The sequence below is a fragment of the Cavia porcellus genome, unplaced genomic scaffold (genome assembly GCF_034190915.1).
Source record: "Cavia porcellus strain 051 isolate PalLab524CR breed Dunkin Hartley unplaced genomic scaffold, mCavPor4.1 scaffold_10, whole genome shotgun sequence".
Classification (NCBI taxonomy): Eukaryota; Metazoa; Chordata; class Mammalia; order Rodentia; family Caviidae; genus Cavia; species Cavia porcellus.
In genome coordinates, this window is record NW_026947493.1 from 82397815 (window position 1) to 82421807 (window position 23993).

A 23993-nucleotide genomic window follows, 5' to 3' on the forward strand; every position below is an offset into this window, starting at 1 on the left:
CCCGCCCCGAGCCCACGCCCCGCCCCTAGCCCCGCCCCCTCGCGACCGGGAGGCGGCGGCGGAGCCCGAGGCGGCGGCGCGGAGACGCAGCAGCCGCAGCAGCATGTCGGCCGGCGGGGCGTCCGTGCCGCCCCCGAACCCCGCCGTGTCCTTCCCGTCGCCCCGGATCACCCTGCCCTCCGGCCCCGACATCCTGCGGACCTACTCGGGCGCCTTCGTCTGCCTGGAGATCGTAAGTGGCGCGGCGGCCGGGCCGCTCCGGGCTTGGGGACCGAGCACAGGTGGCGGCGCCGCCCCGGGCGGGGGTGGTGCCCGCGCGCCCGCCGCCTCCGCCTCGGCTCCTGCGCCCCCTCCCGGCGGCCCGCTCCGGCCCGCTCGCCCGGCACCTGTTACAGGGCACCTGCTGCGGGCCCCGCTGCCCGGGCCGGGCACCTGGCGGGACGCGCGGGCTCCGCGGCCACCCTGCCATCGTGGGGGTGGCGCGCAGGTGCCCGGGGCCCGAGGCCTCCGGGAGGGGGCGGGCGGGGCGAGGCGGGGCCGAGCGGGAGGAGGAGCCGGGCCTGGCTCCACTGCGCCTCCCGCTCGCCCTCGCCACCCTCGGTGCCCTTTGGATCGGGACTGTGCGGGCGGGCAGAAGCGGGCCGGACGAGGCAGGTGGCACGCTCTAATCCAGTGGGCGTGCGGAGGACGACGGGGAAAGGTGGACGCGGGGCTTCGCCTACTTTCTCCTGGCCCCGGCACCTCCCGGGTTTCCAGGCTCCTGCAGAATTTCCAACCCGCTCAGCTCGGTGCTCAGGGCCCTGGTGAAGGCAGGTAGGGTCGCCAGGCCCTCCTCTTGCAGCCTTCTTGGGCTTGCAACTCTTGAACTTGTTCACAGAATTTTTTTTTTTTTTTTTTAAGTTGGAAGCTTTCGAAGCTTTTTGTAGGCAAGGGGAAAATGCACAAATAGAAGTTGGGCAACCGGGGTTGCATCTCGCCCTGAGAACGGCTAATTCGGAGCAAAAAGTTAGCAAGGCCTTGGCTCTGTGGCAGGTTTGTTTGCTTGGTTAGGTTACTCCACACATTCCCCTCCTTTGGGTTTGCATAACCGGGATTTGGGTCACTTGGATGTCACTTTGGTGCCTGAGAGGCCAGAACACCTTATAAGCATTGCTTTTCTCCGTCGGGTATGCTAACGCCCAGCCACCCTCACTGAAGGTAAGCTCCAGACTGGAATCCAAAAGAAGAAACCCACTTAAGCCTGTGGCATCCGTGATCAGACAGAGACCATGAGCACCAAAGAGGGTGATTTGGGTTGACGCCCCATGGAGAAGCCTCCCCGAGCTTGGAATAAGCTGCAGGCCTGCAGGAGAGAACGGCACTGGACCAGCTCTCGGCTGCGGGAGGCAGAGAGATCCCTTTAGGACAGGAACCTCTGCAGAGGAGTTTTCATCTTCAGTCCCACGTGTTTGCCTGTCTCTTTGAGAAGCTTTTGCTACGTTCCTAGCCACATCCTCCCTGTGCTGGAGTTTCCAGAATGCGCATGTAGACAGCCTTCCTAAACATCATTAATAAAGTAGCCTCCTCTTAAGCAGTAATGTTCAGGAAATCTCAAGCTTGCCAGAATGAATGTTCCTGTGTTTCTAATACCTATCCAGATATACATGTGTGTATGTTGAGATGCGTTTGTGTGTATATGTAAACTTTTTATGTGTGCAACGGAAGCGTATCTGTGCTATGGAATCGAATGCTGTCTTAAGAGCCACCTGAAGTTATGGTGCAAATTATTTCAGGAAACAGTGCTAAGTCCTAGTGGGGGAAGTGAAAGTGAATTATTCCATTTTCCTTCCCTGCTATGCCCGTCTCTCTCTCTTTTTCCTGTAGCCAAGTTATTGGTTCTCAACATGTACTATACTTAAAAACTTGGCAGCTTTTTAAAATACTGTCGCCACCCTGCATCAGTTCAATCAGAATCTCTGGGGGCGTACCCAGAGTCTGCTAATTTTTGTATTTTTTTTTACAAGTTACCCTGGAGATTTGAAGATAGAGTCGTGACTGGGAGCCCTTCCTCCAGACTCTGTGTGGCAAAGGAGAAGGGGGTTGGAGAGAGGGGAGGGGAATGGGGAAAAATCACCTCAAGATGTATCCTATATGGGTACAGATTCCTTGTGATGAATGTGATCATCTGGTGTACCTCAAATGTCCCAGTGAGCTTAATTAAGATAACGTGAGTTCTGGATTTGCTAGAATTTCTGCTGCCGCCCATGCCAGGGGAGGAGCCAGGCTCAGCCCAAGATACAATCTGCTCGCACATCTTTTCTTCCCCTCTGGTTGCTGCCCCTGGACACAAGTCTCAGACTCTTAGTTACCTAGAACAGCATCACCTTCCAGGGCCGTTCAGTTCGCTTTCCACTTCTTTGGCCAAACGTCTTTGTGAGTTTGGATCCTAGGCCTCCGTGTGCTCTGTTCTTTGCTGTCAAGATCCCAACAGTCTCCTCTCCATGAAAAGGATTAAGACATTCAAATGAAACCATTGACCTGCAGACTCACTGCCCCCCCCCCCCCGGGAGCCTCTGGACTGGTTGGAGATGTTGGACTGTACATTTGAGAAAGCCAAGGGCGAGGCCACCTGGGTCCACTACCATTTCAGTTGTCCAGTCTGAGAGGTGCCCAGGTGAGAGCTAAGTGACCACTTCGAAGCATCTGTGCTCCCAGCTCTCCCACTTCTGTCTGATTTCCTGACCCTGAGTCATAGCCATGGGTCCCCTTCAGAAATTCTTCACCCTGTAAATTAAATGCAAGAGCTGCCCCGCCATATCCCAAGTGCTTGGTGATCCCAGCCTGGGAGCCAATGACTTTGGCCCCTGCAAGTGTTTCTGGATATCTAAGCTCCTCCATAGTCATCTTCCATTCAGATCCATCTGCCTGCAGGATCCATCCTTGACGGCTTTCGTGCATGCCCTGGAGATTTACCATGTGAGGGCTGCTGCCAGTGAAGACAGACCGGACTATCAATGGGAGGCCGAGAGCATGAGACCAGGGTCTCAGAGTTCCGCCCCCAAGTCAGTTAACTTTGTTCAGAGTTCAGCCCCGGTCTGCGCTTGTACTGCATTCACAGTCTCTCAGGTGGAAGCTGTTTGTTGAACAGATATAAAACCCAAACAGATGAAGCAGTGTGTACATTCTCAGCAGCTGGAGACTATCTCTTTCTCACATACATGTTGTTTGTTTCTTTTACTTGGGGGGAATTTGTTCTAGATGCCAAAATTGCTGGCCCTTTGGCCTTAGGTATAGTCACCAACACATGCTGAGAGTTTCCTACTAAAGTTAACACTGCAAAGCCAAGGCCAAGTCTTTTAGTTTAGGATGGAAAAACATCACTTCCGAAATTATAAATTTCAAAATCTCCGTGTTTCCCGAATGGTTTCCAAATCAGTCATCAGGCGATGTTCATGTAATGCCTCTGGGCACAAGGGACAGTTCCGGGGAGGAGGAGGCTTGCTCCTTCCTCACCCGAGAGCCCTGAAACCTGAGCTGAGAGGACAAGGATGTGCAGGGAAGAGCTCCCATTCGGGGAGGAGGAGTTACAGGAGGGACAGCGACTGAAGCTGAAGTATTTTCCAGCGTGGTCTAGAAGAAAATTCCATGGAGCTTCATTACTATTGCGCCAAAGAAGAGATTCAGGCTTCCTGTTCTCAATGAGCTGATCGTGTAAAATGCATTAAAAATTAATGCAGTGTATTAATCACCAAAAGATATAAGAAGATTATTCAGTATATTTCGTACCTTTGGTGTTTAGGAAACTTCCCATTCATTCATGTCTCTCGTCATGAGAGACACTGCAGGACTCTCACTTGCTTCTAAGTGTAAGGTTTGGATGCCACAAATAATTTTCATTTATTTGCCATAGTGGCATCATTAACAGGTATCCAGGCCTCCTTTTATGTGCCGGGAACAGCATGGGCAATGTCGTTCTTGCCTGGAGAAGGACCTGCTGCAAGGTGGATTGTAAAGAGAGAAAGATTTACAGTGCTGTATATGAAGTGATGCAGTAGATTCCTGAAAAGCTTGTGGAAAGCAAGGAAGAGAACATGCGGCTCCCGGAGGGGAGACCCGGTCAGGCAGCATTCACGAGGTGGTGATGTTTGAGTCCAGCCTCAGGAGCAGGCACAGGGGCTCCATAGACAAAACCACTGGGAAACCTCAGAGGCAGGAATGACCGTGGCATGAGAGGTGTGGCAGCTGTGAGAACTTTAACCTGAGCCCTTGCAAGGTGGCAGAAGAGAAAACAGTGGACAGATCCAGGTCACGCTTTGCTGAGAAACGCCATGCTGGGGCTTGCATTTACTCCATCTCGGAAGGGGAGCTGCTGAAGGATGGAGATAAACTCAGTCAGGTTCTCATCTCCTGTGAAGTCTGGTAGTAAAGCAAAGCCAGGTGTGTGCAGCATGCCTGCAATCTCAACCCTCTGAGAGGCTGAGGCTGGAGGATCACAGGTTCAAGCCCAGCCTGGCAACTTACTGAGACCCAGTCTCAAAAAACGAAACAGAACTGAAGTATAGGCTGGTGCAAAGGTCCTGGGTTCAATACCCAGGGCAGGAAAAAAGAGATTTAATGCAGAGAGATCAGTGAGAACCTGAAAGAGAATCAAAGAAGGAAGAGAGAAAATGAGAGAAGTGTAAGGATTAGGAGGCCATCTAAGGATACAAAGACTGATGCTCCCAAATCAGACTAGATTTGATTTAAATAGAAGACATAACCGAGAGGAATAAAGGCAGAGAATGAATGTTCAGGGACAGGGCAGTGGGAGGAGCTGCATGGGCACAGGTGCCATCGTGCAGACGTCACGTGTCCTTGAAAGGGGTTCAGCTTTTCCACCAAAGCCTTCAAATGTGAACAAACACACAATAATCTGATGCCTAGTTTTCTCAACTAGAAAATAGATTTTTTTTTTTTAATCACACAAGGACATTGTTTCCGGTGGGCAAGAGAGGTTAGGGACAGGTTTGCCTCTCTCCATGGTGTTTCATCCAGTAAGAGTTTTCATTTGTGTGTGTGTTAAAATCTCCACCCACTTGTAAAAGAGCATTTAAATTTTCATAAGAGAAAATGAGGCAATGCTCCTGCCAAAACTTTAGCATCAGCAATCATTTGTCCCTGTGAAACTACAAAGAACTGAAATTTGGAAAGCTTCAGACCACTTGCTGAAAAGATTGACCTTGAGCTACCAAGGAAAAGAGCAAGGAGAGCTTTGCTTTGTACAGCGCAAGAGAGCTGGGGACAGGGCCTGCCTGAGTCGGTCTGACTGACTTCAAAAGACCAAGGAAGGACGGACCGCAGGAACCGGCCAACGGAGCACCATGCGCGTGAGATACTTTGTGATTGCTCTAAGCGCACACCAAATCTCACATCAGGTAACACTGTAAGAACTGCTGCTGTGGACAGAGACAGCCTGGTGTGGATATGGTCCTGCTCAAAGTGTCATCATTCTCTCCAGGTGGCTGCAGTCCAACCTGAATTTCCCGAGCATCCCGAGCATTTCATAGGAGGGCCGTGTCTTCTCCTCACAACCACCCCTGGGGCTCCGACTTCTGTAGAATAACTTTCAGGAGGAAGGTGGCAGAATGAAAGAAAAGAGACGGGGATTCCTAGGCCGCTTGCCAAACTCCTGGCCCTGGTATGCAGGAATGCTTTTAACCTACTTGACAACCGGTTACCTACAAACAAGAAAAGAGGATTTCGAAAATCAGAGGAAATTATAAACAAGCCTATGAGGACAGAGCACGTTTCTCCTGAATGACGCGTGCTTGGCATCTCAAGGTTGGCATCCTGGGTGTTTAAGAAACTGAAGTGGAAGCTTGGGTCAGATGGACAGCAAGAAGGCATACCTCTGCGTACACCCTCAGGCTTACGTCACATGTAAACCTTGAAAGTGAACCTTAACTTTCAAATACTTTATTTTGTTCCTAGGCTACTTCTAGAGGCCCTTTCTCTCATCACTTCCCAGAATCCATCTCTCCTTTCTCCAGTTAAAAGAAAGCAACCTTTGCTGACTTTTGACTTGAGTCTGTGCCAGGGTTAGCCCAGGGCCAGAGCAGGTAGAGCACAGCATGGTTACAGGGAAGAGGGGGATGAGAAGAGAGGGGCCCAAGGGAGCGGGGTTCATTCTGCTCAGAAGTCCCAGCAATGATAATCACTGGGGTAAATTTGGAACCAAAAGAATAAAGCTGAGCACCATCCCATGGACATGCAGCCATGGGATGGTAACTTTGCATGGCAGCCTCCTAAGACCCTGTGGTAGGCAGTGGTGGTTGTTAACAGAAACTTGAAACCAGGATAAGGACATGCTCTGCCTTCACGAACCCCCCTCAGATTCCAGGGACCCGCTGAGCGACAGACAGGAGTGAGTTCCCAGCATGCCAAGCTGCACTCCTGGAGGGTTTTCAGGTGGACTCATTCCATACACATGCTGGTTGCCTTGGGCTCATTTCAAGGAGGATGCAGTGCCTCGTTTGTAGACCACACTGACCTGCATTCTGGGCTCACAGAGATATTTAAGGCAGTGTCTGTGAGCCTGGCCTCACAACCTAGTGGGTAGAAAGCACGTGAATCCGTGCTTTCCAACCGGTTGTGGATGCATGTGGACCCACTGAGGGCTAGTGTCCAGCAGGGAAGTCTCTCTGGAGTACAATGTGCTGCCCTTTAGTTAGGTAGCAAAGAGTAGTGGACATACACAAGGCAGAGAAGTGTGGGCAGAGATGGCCAGTTTTCTCTGTGAAGTGCCTGGAGGGCAAAGACAGGCAGTCAGAAGGGGGAACCAGACTGACTGGGCAGGGGGCAGCAGGGCTCTCCCCTACGTTCCCCCTGGACTGCAGCGACCTGGGCATGCGCTCCCCCTTCTGTGAGCTGCGGTTACTATGCTGCATCTATTCATTGCAGTGTTTCCAATTTTTAAAAACTCTTCCAAAAATACTAGCTGTGTGTAAAATGGCACCGCTTACAGCCCATCCTTCCTACACGATGGATTTCTAAGTATGCTGAACACTTCCATGACCGTACTGTTTCATGAGCAGGTGCCCAATAGCGAGCATCCCCTAAAATCAGGAGCTTCACATGCAGATAAGGTGTTCCCACCTTTAGAGAGGCTACACACCCTTTTGGCACTGTCATGAAAGTTAGGGCTGGGTCCTCAGAAAGCTGCATGTATATTCATCTGCCCAGTGTTATATGATTTTAGGGGACCGCCTGGAAAATGGATAAAAGCCCTTCTCTGGAGTAAGTACTAAACCTTGAATGAGGCAGAACAGAATATTCAAAGCACAGGCTTTGGAAGCCACTTAATAGGTTCAAACCACAGGTCTAACATTTGTTAACTGTATAATTTAGGCTATGTGGCCCCATTAGTTTATCTGTAAAGTAGGAATCATCGTATCTCAGGGTTTATGAAGATTAGATTGGTATAGAGAAAACTCTTGGAACAGTGCTTGGAACACAAGAGCTCAGTAGATGTTGCTGATATTTCTGCTGTCATCAGCCTCACCTCCTGCTCAAACTCTGTCTGTCAGAGGAGGATTCGAGGTTTTCTGCATCCGATAGGCCCCTGCAGCAGCGATGAAGTGTCCATAGCACAGGCAGAGGAGAACCAGAGTGGCTTACACGGCACATACAGAAATGTCTACAGACCGGAGTAATTTTTTACTTAGGGTAGTTTAGTGTTTGACCCCTTCAGGTTCGCTTATTTTTCTCTATTCTTTTTCCAGTAATAACTGAAAACAGGTCACAGCAGGAATCAGCCTGTTTAATTATTACAAGAAAAAGGACAAATTAAGAGGAAGGTGTCAAAGGGTGGTTGGCAAATTATCGGCTAAGCTGTCAGGTGTATGCCAAAAGGCAGATCATTAAATAATTGAGATTTGAAAAGGAAAGGGGATATTTGCAAAAGGCATCCCTTGGGAACAGAAACAGACCTTCCAAGTAGGAGACAAGTTGAGAAATTTATTCTTCACTGCCGAAGTCGCCTGCTCCCCAAGACCATTGCTCCCAGGGCTTTGTATTTTTATCAGTCCACAGATTCCATCAAAAACACAGTTCAGCTTCGACTGAGGGTTCAGAGTAGTGTGCCAGTGGAGGGAAGGTTTCCATGGTTTCCTAGTGTGGAGACAGGGAAGTCATTACACTTCTTATCTACAGTGGACAAACTCAGGCGACAACTATTTGCTAATCCACAAGGAGGTGGGTCGTTTTAGGGACAGGTAACAACGTCATAACTGCAGTTCATAATCTGCAGCTCCGGAGCTATTAAGTACTGGCCTGCGCCAGGCACATCTGAAGCTGGGCTGGGAGATGAGGGGAAACCAAGTCACAGGGGAAGGCAGATTACTGCGCCTGCTTCTGAGAGGCTTTTAGCTTTTCCTTTCCCTGAGAAGCCTTTTAGGTGGAGCTGGAGATTTGCAGTTGTGAGCTCTGATTTAGTTCCTTTAAAAAATTTCACCTGGAGGTGCACAGGGCTGTGTCACATGTAATCCTCAGGCTCTTCTGGAGACTAAAGAAAGGAGGCCTGGCGGATGGGGGGTCAGAAGGAGGACCCAGATCTATCCGGGATGAGGAGGACGTGGGCAGGACTTGGCACCAAACGCCTTTCCTCTGGATGCCACAGCTCTGTGGTTGCTAGGATACCTTATCAACTGTTCTGCTCCCATTTTAACCATTTGGTGCCTGCTTTTCACCTTGAACCTCTGGACTCCTTCCAGAGGCCTTTCTGTTAAACAGGGCTGCTGGTAAATCCCTGTCTGCTGAGTACTCCCGAGTTCTCCGCCGCCCAGAATGCGGGGAGAGCACTCCAGGTGTCAGCTGCAGCCGGCTGGGAGGTGGGGAGGAAAGGGAGCATGGGTGAAGAGGAAACGATGGTGACAAATGCACCGTGACTGCAGGGCATGGTAACACATGCCTGTGATCCCAGCATGCAGGAGGCTGAGGCAGGAAGAGTGCTGTGAGAAGCCAGCCTGAGGAAAAAATAAAATTTGAAAGGCCTGGTGACGACGCAGCAGCCCTGGCTCCCCGGATGTGGAGGAGGCTCCTAAGTGGGCGGGCCCTGTCCCCTGCTCACCTCTGGTGTGCGGCACCTCCTCGGTGTTATAGACCCTCTGACCTGGGGGAAAAGTGAGGGGTCCATGCACCTTGGAGCACTGGGGAGGGCTGTAACCCTGGGCGCAGCCTGCAGCCCGCCCGGCCCAGCTGGTCTGGGTCCTGCCTCCCTCCCTGCCCTGGCTCCGCCCTCTCCCAGCCTCACAGAGCCGCGTTGCCCAGCTTTCTGTAGCCGTCCCCGAAATCTGCTCCTGCATCCCCAGTGTGCGATGTCGCCTCCTTTTTTTAGAGCTCTTGAGATCGAGCCTGCTTTTCTGTGTATTTTTCTCAAGTGTGCTAAGGTCCTAGCAGTACCTTTGGGACTGGCTGGTTTGAAGTCCAGTCCGTGTTTACTCCAAGCTGTGATAATTCCGAAGCATTATTTCAGCTATTTAATCCTCCTGCCCCTAGTAAACACCACCCGCTGTTAGAGTTCCCAGTAAATGATTCTTGAATCAATAGATACTTAATAATAGGGTGTATTATTGAACCATATTTAAAGTAATGCAGGTTGTTTGCAGATCCCCCGTAAACGATTCTTGAATTGATACTTAATAATTTCTTAAGCTATATTTAAAACAATAGCATCACCGTAATATCATAAATCTTTAAAAGTAGATGATATTCTATGAGGAGCAAATTTATTCCTTTTAAGTAAGGCAGCAGCTAATATTTTTAATCCGCACTAAGGTTCACTAGAGTTACTTTATAAAATTCTCTGGGTTATTAACTTACTTGGAAGTAGGGCTTGAGGTACCCTGCCCCAACTAGACATTTATTAGGTTGATACTTAATTATCAGGATGCCATTTTTTTTAACCTGAATGAAAAGTTGCTTTTTTAACTTTCAGTGACTTTTGCAGTTTGGGTTTTGGATATTATCTAAGATAGTTAAGAAGCGAGACAGAGGTGACTGTTGGTCTCTGGTCTGTATTGTTGAAACTTACATTGTTCTCACATGAACAATAGTGTGTTCACTAAGGAAATATTTGCGAACCTTTTGTGTGGAGAGATTGATGACCCATTGGCTGATTGAGTGATTGACTGAAATTCCTCAGGGCAGGTGTGCCTCCTGCCTGCTGTGTTCCAAACTCACCTAGCCCGGCAGATAGGCAAGGGTTACTTACGCTGCAGGTCTGTCACTGTGTAGAGTCGCAAATGTGGAGGCCTGGGAAGCAGGTGCTGCAGGGTGGGCTGGGAGTGGGGTGGCGGGTCCGTCTGGTCAGTCCCATGTCTCCTCTCCTCCCGTGGTGCCAGCAAATCCCGAGTTGGGGAGTGAGAAGTGAGCAAGCGTGAGCTGGAACTCAGGGAAGATCTTTAGCTCGTGGGCTGGTGAGGTCCAAGTGGAGTTTCTTACACACGTGCACACCTGTGCGCACACACTTAACACCAGCACGCAGGACCACTCAGACTTGAAAGAGCTTTGTCTTTGAGCAGTGGAGCATCTTGCCTGGGAGACAAGGGTACAGGCCTCGATGAAGGACGGTCAGATTCCAAAGACCTGGGGGGTGCGGCGAGAATGACCGCCAGATGTCTGGAACCTGAATCCTCTCCGTGTCCCCCTCCCGGGTACCCACCTCAGAGAGCCAGCATTTCCCTTACCCGTTTCTTCCTGTCCTCTCCCACCTCCCATCACCTTCATCCTGCTGCTCCGGTCCTTAGGGACCTGGAGTCTGATTTGTGCTCTGCTGTTGTAAAGGTCACCTGGTGTCCCCAGGCCTGCGTACTGTCCTCCCCACCCACTCTCACACTCTGGCCACAGAAAACCCTCAGTGCACCCCTTGATCATGCTTCTTCCTGCTCAGAGTGGGCCTGGGCTTCTCCCATGGTCCCTGGGAAGCCCTAGGCATGGGCTTCCCCCATCTCCTTGGCCTGACCAGCGGAATGCTCAGCCCAGGCTTGGGGCACAGCTCCTGCGGGTCCCACCTGGCACTGCGGTCCTGCTGAGCCCTCCTCTGCACTGGGCAGGGGCCCCCTCAGGGATCCCATGTCCTGCCCAGAACAGGGGCATCCTCGCCCTTGGGATTGCTGCTTCTCCAGAGAGTTCCCTCACCTCTCCAGTCTGGATCTGGACCCGTTGCTGTAGGGACCCAACGTGCCCAGTGTTGACCTCACTGTGATGTCTGTGAAGCGGTATTGCAATCCCTTGCCACGCTGTCCCTTTCCTACAGCAGACTGAGTTCTGTGATGATTGGGACCCCACCCAGCGCAGCCAACTTGCAGTTGGTATTTATAACTCTCAAAGTCATCTTAGTACATGCGCCGGTGTGCAGCATGGGCTGTGATAGGCACAGCTGGCTCTCACTGCTTTCTGTCTTGGGCAACAGCTGAACCTCTCATTGCAAGCATAGCCAGTACTGTCTCGTGCACAAATGGCAGGACACAGGAAAATGACCATTGGATGTGCACATCGGAGAGTACAGCTGCTCTTCACTGATAAACGTGAAGCATCCAGCTGGCGGTGGTTTACAGAGTAACTAGGAGGGGGAAGCAGGGAGCAGGCGGCTGGTAGAAATGAAGACCGGCAGAACCCGCCTCAGCTGAGTGACAGGTGGTGGGGCCCGAGGACCACGGTGTTAGATGAGGAGCAGCCACTGGGCATGTTCGTGGACAGAGGGCACGAGTACAACGGGGGACGTGGGCATGGAGTCGCATTGCCTCCACGTAGCACAGCTCTCCCGGGATGGAAGAGAAGTGACAGCCTGGGGGGTGGTGGAATGTGTATAGGACTTCATGAGGTGGACGCGAGTGCGTTTAATTTCCCAGCACCAGGGTGTCTGCGAGCAAACCTGTGTTCTCTTTCGTTTTCAGCTGCTCGGGGGTCTCGTCTGGATTCTGGTCGCCTCCTCCAACGTCCCCCTACCTCTGCTGCAAGGATGGGTCATGTTCGTGTCCGTGACCGCCTTCTTCTTCTCCCTGGCCTTCCTGGGCCTCTTCCTCTCTGGCATGGTGACTCAGATTGAAACCAACTGGAACTTCCTGGTAAGAGATTTTGTTTTGTTTTTCACAAGGAAATGTAAGAAGCCTGTCAGTGTCTCATTCAGCTCAGAGATGCCAGAGTCCCTGTCCTGTTCGCTGCTTCCCGGGGGAAGGACAGGTCAGAACGCAGGGGTCTGTGCCGTGCTCTGCGTTCGCCTCACCACACAGCTGGGCCCCATTTGTGAAATTCCTGTGCTGATGGAGCTGAGAAATCATTGTGTGACTCCTCTTCTAATTAGGTAGCTTTTATGTAAAAACTTCCATTTCATACAACAGGCACGTGGCATTATAATTACTGAACAATGGAACAGCCTTTTGGGAGCTAAACATTGTCACATGGGTCTTGAAATTTTCCACTGATTTCTGCAACGAATATTTAACTGTATAGAGTCAGCCCTTGGCATCTGAAGGGCATCGTGTCTGAGATGCCCGTATGCTGGTATCCCAGAGTCTGTCGGATCTCAGGTCCCTTATCTAAAATAATACAATATGTGCCTATAACTGATGCAATCCTATCGGATACTTTAAGTCATCTGTAGGTTACTTATAGTACCTAACAGATATGAATGCAATGCAAATGGTTTTTATACTGTACAGTTGTATATGTAGGAAATAAAGACAAAAATAATCTGTACGACTTCAGTAGAGACATGATTTTTTCCCTGCTTTTTTTGATGCACCATGGATGAATCCGTGGATGGGAGGTCCTGGGAAACAGGGAGCAGACTATATGTTCTTGTGTCAGAAGACAGCTAGCTATATATTCTGCTCTCCGAATACTTACAAAAAATGTTTTATGATGAATCCCTGTCCTGAAGAAGTTCTTAAGTTTGGAAAATAAATTTGTGATCAGTACAGTTTTTAAAATGTGATACTATTAAACCAGCTCACCTTAGTTCCTGTGGTCCCAGATCACGGCTGGGCCCTCTCTCACTCAGCGTCCTCCATCCTGGGGACCATTTCTGCAAGGCCCGCTGGAGCATGACTTCCACACCATGGTAGACAGTGCAGTGGTAGAGTCCAGGAAGAGCCCCCTGAGGTTCTGATCACACTGGTGTTCGAGGTCTGCCGAGATCAGACCTTCAGTCAGGCTTAGATAAGTTCCTTTGAGTAGAGCAATATTTTATTCAGCAGTTGTCGCATAGGTGTTGGAGGAAAGTATCTCTGTTTTATAGAACATAAAGAGAATGTTAATGCTGAATGATAGCCACAGTGAGATCTAGCAAACGTGATTGCCCTTTAAGCCAGTGCAGGGCCCGGTGGTTACAGCCTTTCACAGCCTGGGGTTTAGGTCCCCTTAGCTGTAAGCCTTGGGCAAAATAGTTAACCTCTCAGAATTTTAATTGTTTCTTTTAAGAAATGGTAACCATAAGACCAAACGCCATTAAAGAATAAGGGATGATGGGTTATCTTAGCCCTGTGCCCCTGTAATGCACAGAAACAGCAGTTCTAAATTCTTCATACATGGAGCCTTATATTTTGGAACTTTGAAAACCCTTCTGTTTCTGTTAGGTTGCAGATATATTGGTTGCTACATTTTTCAGCCCAATTTCTCATTAATGATGAGAAAATGACTTGGTCATGTGATAAAGACCAAGGGTCCCTAACTGGATTACACACAGATGTGTAATCTCCTTTTTCCTAAATGTGTGGCTTTTCCATAATGACATTTGAGAATGAATCAGTGGAACCCTAGCACTGAGAAGCAAAACCAGGTTTCCTTAGTATAAGGCCCAAAGATGATACTGGGCCAGTTTGTACCACAGGGGCCCTGTGTGTGCCTCAGTAGTCCCAATAGTTACCACCCCTGCATGCAGCCTCTCGGGGTTGTGCCACACCCCAGCTTGGCCCCTCCCGTGGGCCTTTCTGGGTCTCCTGTTAGCCCAGCAAGTGGAGGGTGAAGACCTGGACACACACAGTCCAGGGCCTAGCAATGCCTGGTATTCTTTCTAACTGGCTTGTGCACCTGCCTCCCTAATGTGTAAATATTTTTCAGATATCACTCCTGGTTTTATTAGACATATTCCTTTTGCATTTCCTTTGCATTTCCCCCTTTTGCTTGTATGGAGCCTTATCTTTGATACTGATTGCAATAAATTAGTCATTTATTAGTTTTCCCACATTTGCACTTCTCACAGCATTGTATCCAATGTTCAGGAAACAAAAAGTGAGGGTTTTTGTTGTTTTAATCACACACCACTAGGTAACAGTTGAAATTGGGAAGACCCTCCTGTCTGTCTTAGTCTGTGCTTATTTTTTTTTGTTGTTGTTGTTGTTGTTGTTGTTGTTATTTGCTTTTCTAAATAGTCCATGTTTGGGGAAAAAGTAGCACAGGACACACTTGGGATGTTTTAGATTTTGGAATATTTGCATTGACTTTACTGTCCAGGAGGTTTGGACCTGGGATCATTTCAGATGTTAGATTTTTGAGTCAAAGCTGTTTTTCCAGTAGCAGCCACACATACTGCATGGCGTGAGGCTGCGGCAGCATGGAGCGCCCGGTCTGTGGGCGCGCTTCCAAGGAGCCAGGCCTGCCTTCCTGGAGTTTATTACATGCTGCTGCTGTGCAGAGGAGGCTCCCTTCTCCCCCCTTTATTATGTGATTCTCCACATCCGTGTGCCATGTCAGGACCAGCTTTTGATAGGTTTTGTAGTAGTTCTCGTGTACTCTTAACCAAGATTTTTGAGCTGTGCTTATCATGGAGTCATCTCCAGCTGGTAACAGTTTTCAATTCCTGCAATCTGGAACTGGAAAATGATAATTGCTTAAAATGAATTTTCCCCTTTGATCATAATTTCATGCTACCTTCTGCCATGCTTGAGGGAAGCAAGACTGCATTTAGATCAATAATCTACTTTCTTCAAGAATTCCGTGTATCCTGGTGATAGTATGTCTTATTTTTGTTGTTGTTCATTTGGTTAAATTTACATTCATAGTAATATATGTGTTCAGTATTTCTCCCCAAGCTATCTAGATTTCGTATAACTGGTGGGAGAAAAATGCAGTATGAAATAATGTATATTAAATGCTAAAACCTTACCCCATTCTAATCTGGAGAAAAGGAAATTTTAGCCTTGACGTATTGTAGTGTGTGTGTTGTGTGTGTGTGTGTGTGTGTGTGTGTGTGTGTGTGTAGAGGAAATAATGTTGTTTTGCCTGCTTTGAAGGCAAACATTCCATATTTACATATTACCCCTTCTCTAGAGAAGGTATGCTAGGAAAGATGAGCTATTTTATTAGCACATGTTTGTTATACATGACTGCCTTCATCATGGGACATGGTATGTGTATGTATCGTGTGTATTTTAGAAATCCTGTGCAGTTAAACGTGTTTCCCTTTGTCCCTCAGGTGTCTGCCTGGCACATACTTGATCAGTTTCCTCTTGTGAACATCATGTAATGATGTAAATGCCCTGAGCTGTGTCTTCTGCCCCACATCTATTTCCTTCTTTGGCCTGAGGCCAGTTCTTTCCCGATGGCAGTGTTCTCATTGTCATCTTGTGGGGACCTGAGCTCAGAGTGGTCACTGTCCCTCTTCATGCTGCAGGGAGGTAACCAGGATCCTCCTACGCATGACAAAGCTGTTGTCATTAACTGGTCAGGTCAGTGAAAGTTTGACCCAAGAGAAGAGGAAGGCAGGACTGGCGACAAGAATGTGGGAGGTGGTCAGGCAGGCAATGCTTGATCATCCAAGCTCTGTTGCAGGCTGAGGCTGCCATGGCAAGGCGAAGAGGACAAGGGGGCAGTGCTCTGGGGTGTGAGCCCTGCGAAGTGGGGAGAGGAGCAGGGCGTGGGAAGGAGCCTCAGAAGGGGACCAGGGTCCTCTTCTAATGCCAAGGACAGCGATTGCTGAACAGAGTGTCAGCAGCACCTGGAAACACATCAGAAACGCCGATCCACAGGCTCCGCCCAGGCCACTGGGTGGGCGCTCGGGTGGGGACCCTCTGTGGTGGACCAGCTATCCGTGTGGCCCTGATGCCCAGATGTGAAGAACCGCCAAGCTGAACACACAGATTGAGGCTGACCTGAGGCTGACTGGGCAGTGAGGGGCCCTCGGGGACCTCACCCGCTTCTCACACAGGAATTGGAGCACAGCCTCCAGGATGGATGGCCAGCTGTCAGTGCCAGTAGCCGTGTTCTCAGAGATCAGGGATACGGCCACAGTACCCGCCTAGCCCCAAGAATGGCTGCAGGAAGTGCACTGTGATGGACAGTGGCCATGCAGGAGTCCCTGCAGGGTCCATGCACGCATAGGACTGTGATGATCGAGGAGGAGCAAGGAAGCTCAGCAAGAGGACCGATGCTGCCTCCGTGTGCGTCTTCTCGGGCCCCTAGGAAGCAGCCCTTAAAACGGTTTTAGAAGCATAAGAAGTCTTCTGGCCCATGGCTTTTTTTAGGAGAAGGGAGAAGGTGTCACCTGTAGAGGACAGTGCGGAAGGAAGGACAGTAAGGCAGAAAGTCTCCCATGGTGATGAGGGCTTGGCCAAATCCATGAGATGCTCCAGAGTGCAGTCTGTCCTTTAAGACCTTGTGCTGGGCGTAAGTACCCTCCCTGCTGTGTGTCAGTGCCACCTGGACGATGTGGCCTTGGCTAAAGCCTGCAGCACACCCCAAACCCACCAGAACCTGGGGCACCGGGCGCTTCTTCTGAAGACCCAAACTGCAGCCAGAGAGGCTGCTGTCCAGAGAGGAGCAAAAGGGCTGCTTTCGGCTCGGAACTGAGCATCCTGAGCGAAATGAGGCCCTGGTGGTCAAGAAGGTACCTTCTCAGTTTCCCCTCATCAGTACATTGTGCTATTACATTTCACCCCTAAAAGTACTGACATTGAACAGGGCAGTGGCTTGAACCACCACAGGTAGCTGCATGATTGTCCTCTCGGGCAGATGGATCCCCTGGGGGTCAGAGTCTCCCAGCAGCATGACACCCAACTTAACAAATTACATCCCCACTGTGAATATAGTAAATGTGGATACCGACCTCGAACTAGTGGTCACTGAATACCACATGTACCTGAATGTCTTTCCTGTAGGTAGATGTTTGAATCTTCTGAAGTCGTTGGTTTACAAATGAGAGGTGTCTAAGAGAAAACACCATTCATGGTACCCAACCCTGCCTAGTGAGGTCTGGCCTGGCTGTTTCTCCTGGCATCATCAGCACAGTCCTGTGGGCTGTGACAAAGGGTGCAGCACGGCCTCTGCTTGTGCCGTGCAGATGGACACAGCGCGATGGAGTGGAAAGAAAGTAGACTAGAAGGGAACCCTCCAACGGCCTTATGGAGAGTGTGCATTGACAGAGTTATCATGGAAAGCAGTGCGGAGGTTCTCAAAAACTCAAAAATGGAACCACGCTGAGATCCAGCACTCCCACCCCCAAGTACGTGTCTGAAGGAAGTGACATGTGTGTGTCAGAGAGCTGTCTGCACCGCACGTCACTGCAGCAGTGTTTCCCAGAGCTGGACACGGAAGCGACCTGCTTCCACCCGTGGACCTGTGTGTGCTTGCTTCAGGATACACAATGCGCCCGGTTTCTGTTGGTCAATCAGTGTTTAGAGCAGTATGTAGACTCTGGAACCAGGTAGGCATGTGATCGAGCTGCCTTCCAAAAGTTCATTGCAATTTGGGGACATTAACTAAAAAGAAAGGAAACTCTGAAGTGGAGATAACAAGTCAGGGTTGCAAGGAAGCAGAAAGGCACCTGAAGTACACGGTCCGTGGAAGCCTTAAATATAGCAGCGTGTGGATAGTGTTAATCCCTGTCAGGCAGAAGGAATTTTAATACTTACTTTCATGTTGATTCCAACATGTTCAGAATAACCCAATAAATCACTGTTTCTGTTATTTTTAGTGCTACAGGACATATGTCTTCGAATTCTATGATTTAATAAGGCTGTTTTATCTTTCAGCATATAAGATGTTCTAATGATAAAAATAACCTCTCAGAAATAAAATATTTAAAAAACACAGGTAGCTGTAAAATAGGATGTAATTTAAATGCTATTTTACTTGAATTTTAAACAGTATGTTAATTAATGCCAGTCTCTATGCATCTTCATTCAAAAACCAAACTCATGCATTTTATTATAAAATTGAATACCTCAGAAGTTTTCCCTTTTATCAAATAAAATGGGTCCATCAATTTTCAGCTGGATTCTAATAGCCTGACATTGCTAAAGCAGCCAAAATAAACGATGACTAGACTTAATATTGGTCAGTTACATTTCTGATCATCCTGAACTTAAACTCTGTCCTTTAAAATAAGGAACAGGAAAAAAAAAAAAAAACAAAGAAAAATCCTTTTCATGTAACTGCAGACGTCTGTCTGTCCTTCCCCAGGACTTTGCCTACCATTTCGTAGTGTTCGTCTTCTACTTTGGAGCCTCTCTCCTGGAGGCAGCGGCTACCGCCCTTCATGATCTGCACTGCAACGTTTCCCAGACTGAGCAGCCACTCCTGAATGAACACCAGTACAGTATAAACGTGGCGGCCACCGTAAGTGTGGGAGATCACCTCCCCAGCCCTCCCTCCCCACGCCAGGGGTGCGGAGGAAACTGCCCCAGCCTCGATCCTCTCCCCAACCATAACCACTATCGTATTATAGCGATTGACCTCATAGAGCTTAGTGGGCCAGTGCTGTCCCCACCCTGGCACTGGGCGTGACTGAATCAATGTCCTGTCAGATGACAGTGAGTCCATAGCCCTGCTTGCTTGCACAGCAAAATCTGCTGTGGAGACAGGGTCATTGTGCGGTTCACCTCTTTGAATGTGCAGGTTCAGTGAGAGAGATTTGCTCCATGTGCTCTCTAGTACTCGGTACCTCTTTCGATTCCTTTTAACTGAGTGGATGCTTGCCCAGGCCTGCCTTTTGGCAGGTAGTTTCCAAGAGGTTGGGGTTGGGATGCGTCTTAGTCACTGTCTAGTAGGTGGAGCAAAATACCTAATACCCGCAGCTTAAAGGAGGGAGGTTGAGTTTGGCCCTGGTTTTTAGAGGATTCAAGCCATGGTTCCAAGGCAGGAAAGGTACGGTGGAAGGACCCCATGGAGGGAAGCAGCAGGGGTGAGGAGGGGACCCAGGGACAAGGATACCCCCAGTGAACCCCACTCCAGTCACGCCCCTTCTCCTGACAGCAAATCAGCTATGGCCTCCCCATGTCCTCCCACACATGAGACTCTTGGGGACACTTTGGATCTACATGGTCACAGGATGAATCGGCTCAGTGCTGCTGCTGGGGAAGGTACCTGAGAGCTGGCAGGCCAGGCTGCAGCCCTTGTCTCAGCAGCGCCCGGTGACGTGGCTGCATTCCGGGAGGCACCTTCCGAAATGTTTATCCTCTGTAATTGACGTACTGCAAAGAATCCGTCATTTTGCATTGACTGGGTAATTTGAAGAACTAGTATTTTGTTCTTATAGAACAAGTCAAAATTACTCTCTGAAATGCCTTGATATCGAATAGGCTAAATAGCAAGATACTGACCTTCATGTGCTGCCCAGGTAACCTGTGCTGCTGCCCGTGTCATCATCCACACCTGCCTGGGCCTGTGCCGTCCCAGGGACGTCCTACGGTAACGGTGGCACTGTGGATACTGCAGCATGGTGACAGACAGCCTTGCCAAGCCACTGGAAATAGCTGAGGCTTTAGTGTGCTTTAGGCTGGGGATTTTAACACTTTCTTTTATAAAAAATAAAACCATGTTTCTCAGAGAAATCTTACTCAAAACCTAATACGTGGAGAAGACGCAGGCACACGTTCCCCAGCTGAAGGTCAGGGAGGTGGGCTTTGGTGTCACCTGGCCTCTGTTTTCCTGAAGCCACCTCTGTGCAACTCATCCTCCCTGAGAATGGAATTAAATGCTTGGAGTCCTTGTGATCCAAAGACCACAATTAGGAAAGTACTCGATTTAACAGTTTTGTAAAGTGCAGGGACTTGGAGTTCTTTTTTTTTTTTTTTTCCTCTGCCTGTTACTCACCAGTTCCCACTGGCTCCTTTCTCACTTTCAGCCCCTCCTTTGCCAGGTGCTGGCTATATTTCTGTTACCCAAATGGACCTGCTAGTTGTCACCCTAGTTCCTACTTCTCCAGGAATGGCAGATGGCCACGAATGTGAAGATCGGCCGAGGTCCCTAATTTCCCACCAGCACAGCCTTTGGCTGAGAGCCTGGTTTCCCAGGAATCCGGTGCAGTCCCATGCCTCTGGGCCTGCTGTCCTTTCCTTCCCTCTCTGCCTGCGGAACTGCTGTAGTAAACTCCATGCTTTTGGGAGCAGCTACTGGTTATTCACAGACACCCCCAAGGACCCACCTAGAGGGAGCTCTTGTTTCTGAGTTTTCAGAGCTCCCAAAGCATCAGCCACTCATGGATGGCACGATATTGATCCCTCCTCTTTTTCTTTTAACAGGAAGATTCCACTTAACTAATAATAGATAGCAAAAGCAGTCTCATTCAGAGGACAATCTGTAAATTAGAAATATATCAGAGAAAATTAGAAATGTGTCAGAGCACTGGCAGGAAGGGAAGGAGAACAGCAACTTGTAAGTAAAGGGTGGAAATGTTCCATAAGTGAATTTGGTACATCTTGCCAGAGCTGTGGTTCCCTGTTAGAAATCCCTGCACCAAGACTTGGGGTAAATTCAATATAAAGCACTTGCCTAGCAGGCATGGGTACAGGGTTCAAGCCCCAGCACAGAGCGAGACACAGACACAGAGCTACAGAGACAGGAGAATGAGAAACCCCTAACTGTGACCACAGTACCTACCATTTGCTTCTGGGCACCAAATACAGTGATGGACATGTATGAGGTACTAAAGAACCCCTCTTTGCCCCTAAGGACAATCATTTAAAATAGAGGACAGGTTAGCACATGAGGAGTGCTTCCTTTAGAAGAGCCAGGGATGATTTATCTGTGTTTTGTCACTGAGTTCTAACGTCATAGAAATGATCTGATACATCCTCAGGCTTTCTGGTTCCTATCTTTGCTACTATATGAGTAGAAAACTCAGATTTTTAATACATTGCCTGGGGGTTCATAAATTCTTAATAAGGGAACCCAGTATGTAGGCAGAGGTTCAGCATAGGGCTGTTCACAGATGAGAGCACCTTTGGGGTCTAGAATGTTTTGAGGAAGAGACAGTGGTAGACGGGGATAAAACAAAGCATAAGCCATGAAAACAGATCGATGGAGCATGAATGTGTAAGTGTTAGAGTGTCTTTGGCTAGATTAGTCAAACTCCACACAGCTGCCGCTTAGAAATGAGTTCTCTTGAAGTCAGTATGATGAATCTGATGTTGGTTTTTTGTTTCTTTTCTCGTAGATTTTTGCCTTTATGACAACAGCTTGTTATGGCTGCAGTTTGGGGCTGGCCTTACGGAGATGGCGACCATGACACTCCTGGGAACTAACCACGCCACGCAAAGTTTCCTTTGTCTCCTTTTGTGTCTGATCACTTTGGGTTACATTTCGCGCAGGTGTAACGGCATTCCAGAAGTTGTTCAGTGCAGAGGGAAAAATCGAAGTGGAGTTTCTTGTTTATGAGTGGAATTTTAATTTTATTATGATGTTAAATAGAGAAATATCCTTTCATTTTTCTGTCATTCTTCCTATCTTTCTTTCTAGGAAATTTTTCATTATGTCCACAGAATACCCACATACTCTTCATGAATAAGCACTGTTGTTTCATGTGGTCACAAAGGTACCTGAATCTTAATAGCCAACTGGAATGACCTAAAACTGCACATTTCGAGTGGGCCTCCACTGAATGCCACCTTTTAATGTAAAATAGAGATGGGGTGCCTCTTCTACAAGTGCCAGATGGTGCATCTTTAGGCTCATGGACCACACTGCCTCTGTCCCAGCTCTTCAGTGCTGCAATTGTAACACGATAGCAGCGAAGCTGAGGACATAGCTCAGTGGCACAAGTGCCTGCCTGGCAAGTGCAAGGTCCTGAGTACGATTCCAGTACCAAAAAAAAAAAAAAAAAAAAAAAAATGAAAGCAGCTATAGATGATGAATGAATGAATGAATATGTCTGTGTTCTAAAAAAGCTTTATTTCCAAAACCAAGGCAGGCTAGATTTGGCGCATAGGTCAGTGTTTGTTAACTGCCGGTGTGAAACCTAATTAATGTATTCTATATTTTATTGAATGGTTGTGAAAGTTTATAAGCCTAATTAGACAAGCCACATGTTTAGTCTCATGCAATAATCATATGCCTTTTGCTAATGGTCAAATATCCTGGGAAGGGTGTATAAGTTCTCAAGCTAATTCCAGCAGTCTTTGGTATAGGAAAAAGTAATTTAGGAAGTGAACTCTCATTCATGGCTTAATCAAACTAATGATCTCACAGCTGAGCAGCACTCTCCTCTGAGAGTTCTTGAAGCAGGGTCTCCAGAGGCCCTCAATCAGCACTGGGACTGCAGCCTAGCTACTTACGTCTCCCTTTGATTCATGCTTAGACTTCCATTGTTTACCCTCTGCATGAATGCATAAATATTTATGTATGTGATGCTTTTCCAAATAGCACTCTCTGAAGCGTTAACTTTTTTAGCTCTAATTATTTTGCATTATTTTCTGAGTTAAATTTGAATAGACTATTAAATATAAACATAAAGCTGTAGATTCTTACATATTCTGATAAATGCCCAGATATCTCTCTCGTGTTTTATGGTTTGGGGATAGACAAAGTCAGTTTTAAAACAACAGCCTACAAACAGTCTCTGGATACTAGGGAATAATTCTAGCCCATCCGTAGAGACTGTGGCCATGCGAGGGTACCAGAAGGCCCCAAGAGAGACCTGGTGAGGTTCGGCCCCAGCTCTAACTAAGCCTGTCTATCTACCCACAAGGTGCTTGCTTGTCACCACAAGGGGGCTGCCTGGCCACGTCCATCCTTTCGGCCCCTAGCTAGGCTGCATTGGCTCCTCAGAGTGCATGTGCAACCTGGGCTGTCAGACTTCATCAAACACAGAGCAGCGCCCACCGAGCACGTGACTTCTGCCTCAGACTCCCCTGCAAAGAGAAATCTCACCAGACCTTGGTTTGTGATAGGACTGTAAAGACAGGAGACGTGTTTTCGTGTGTGGTTGTGAGGAAACCGGTCTGACAACCCTGTAATCATGTCTTATCTTTTTTATGAAGCTGACGTCCTTGATTTTTCTAGATCCATACCATTTACCTAAGCCTCTATTACAAAGTCATAAATGTGCCATAAAGATATATCATGCATTCTACTTGGAATCAGTTAAAGGTAGCCTGCTAGAATTTAAGTGTGAGATTTTATTTTTTTCCAAGGTGTTATATGCCATGCTTGGTGGCATTAAATTAAATGATTTCATTAAAGTGTATTGGTGGCACTTTTATAAATGGACTACTTTTAGATTAAAAACAAAACCTAAAACCCTCCTAACTGTGAATAGTTAAGATTTATAGATTAATTGCATTCTAGATTTGTGAGTTGAGTGACAAAGCACTTGAACAAAATTTATGGCATTTAAGAATTTATTTACATATCTTCATTGTAAAAATGAAAAAGTATTGGTTGGTCTTGAAAATCCGGTACCTTCATGATGAAAAGAAATTTATTTTATAAGTGTTATGACTCTAATAAAGTATTCATTTGGTAATCCTTTTGGTCATCTATTTTTTATACCACTCTCTTTGAAATTCAGCTAACAGCTTGATACAACATTGACAGAGCTCCTAGACTTATCATATATGGAAGAGTTCTCTCTCTACCATGTCTGTGGACAGAGTCTCATGAGCCATCAGAGAGTCCACTTTCTTTCGAAGCAGATGGCAAGGTCAGTCTATGGAAGAAATGGTGAACAGGGAGTGCAGATGAGAATTATACTCTATTTTATTTTTAAAAGTACTTATTCAGTGTTTCCTGTGTGCCAGGCGGTATTCGAAGCATTTGAAATC

At 48.1% G+C, this 23993-nt stretch overlaps 1 protein-coding gene and 1 long non-coding RNA gene across 2 annotated transcripts; one reads left to right on the forward strand and one right to left on the reverse strand.

Annotated features, from left to right (window-relative positions):
* The first annotated feature begins 28 nt into the window (after window positions 1–28).
* Mal2 (mal, T cell differentiation protein 2) lies at window positions 29–23695 on the forward strand. The gene is made up of 4 exons (XM_063257665.1): window positions 29–232; window positions 11913–12083; window positions 18415–18570; window positions 21389–23695. Exons 1-4 carry the CDS (start codon window positions 104–106, stop codon window positions 21458–21460), a joined length of 528 nt encoding a protein of 175 aa, XP_063113735.1. The 5' UTR covers window positions 29–103; the 3' UTR covers window positions 21461–23695.
* Window positions 7955–11653, reverse strand: LOC134477939 (uncharacterized). Its single transcript, XR_010050261.1, has 3 exons — window positions 11155–11653; window positions 10229–10551; window positions 7955–8127 (listed from the first exon to the last, which is right to left on the reverse strand). It is a non-coding gene; the product is annotated as an uncharacterized LOC134477939 (long non-coding RNA).
* Window positions 23696–23993: the final 298 nt, after the last annotated feature.

Bases quoted from the DNA above. Each gene is read 5' to 3' on its own strand.
- Mal2 (XM_063257665.1), top strand. From the start codon at position 104: ATGTCGGCCGGCGGGGCGTCCGTGCCGCCCCCGAACCCCGCCGTGTCC. The intron at 12,084-18,414 runs GTAAGAGATTTT...GTCCTTCCCCAG, and splicing joins AAACCAACTGGAACTTCCTG to GACTTTGCCTACCATTTCGT. The intron at 18,571-21,388 runs GTAAGTGTGGGA...CTTTTCTCGTAG, and splicing joins GTATAAACGTGGCGGCCACC to ATTTTTGCCTTTATGACAAC.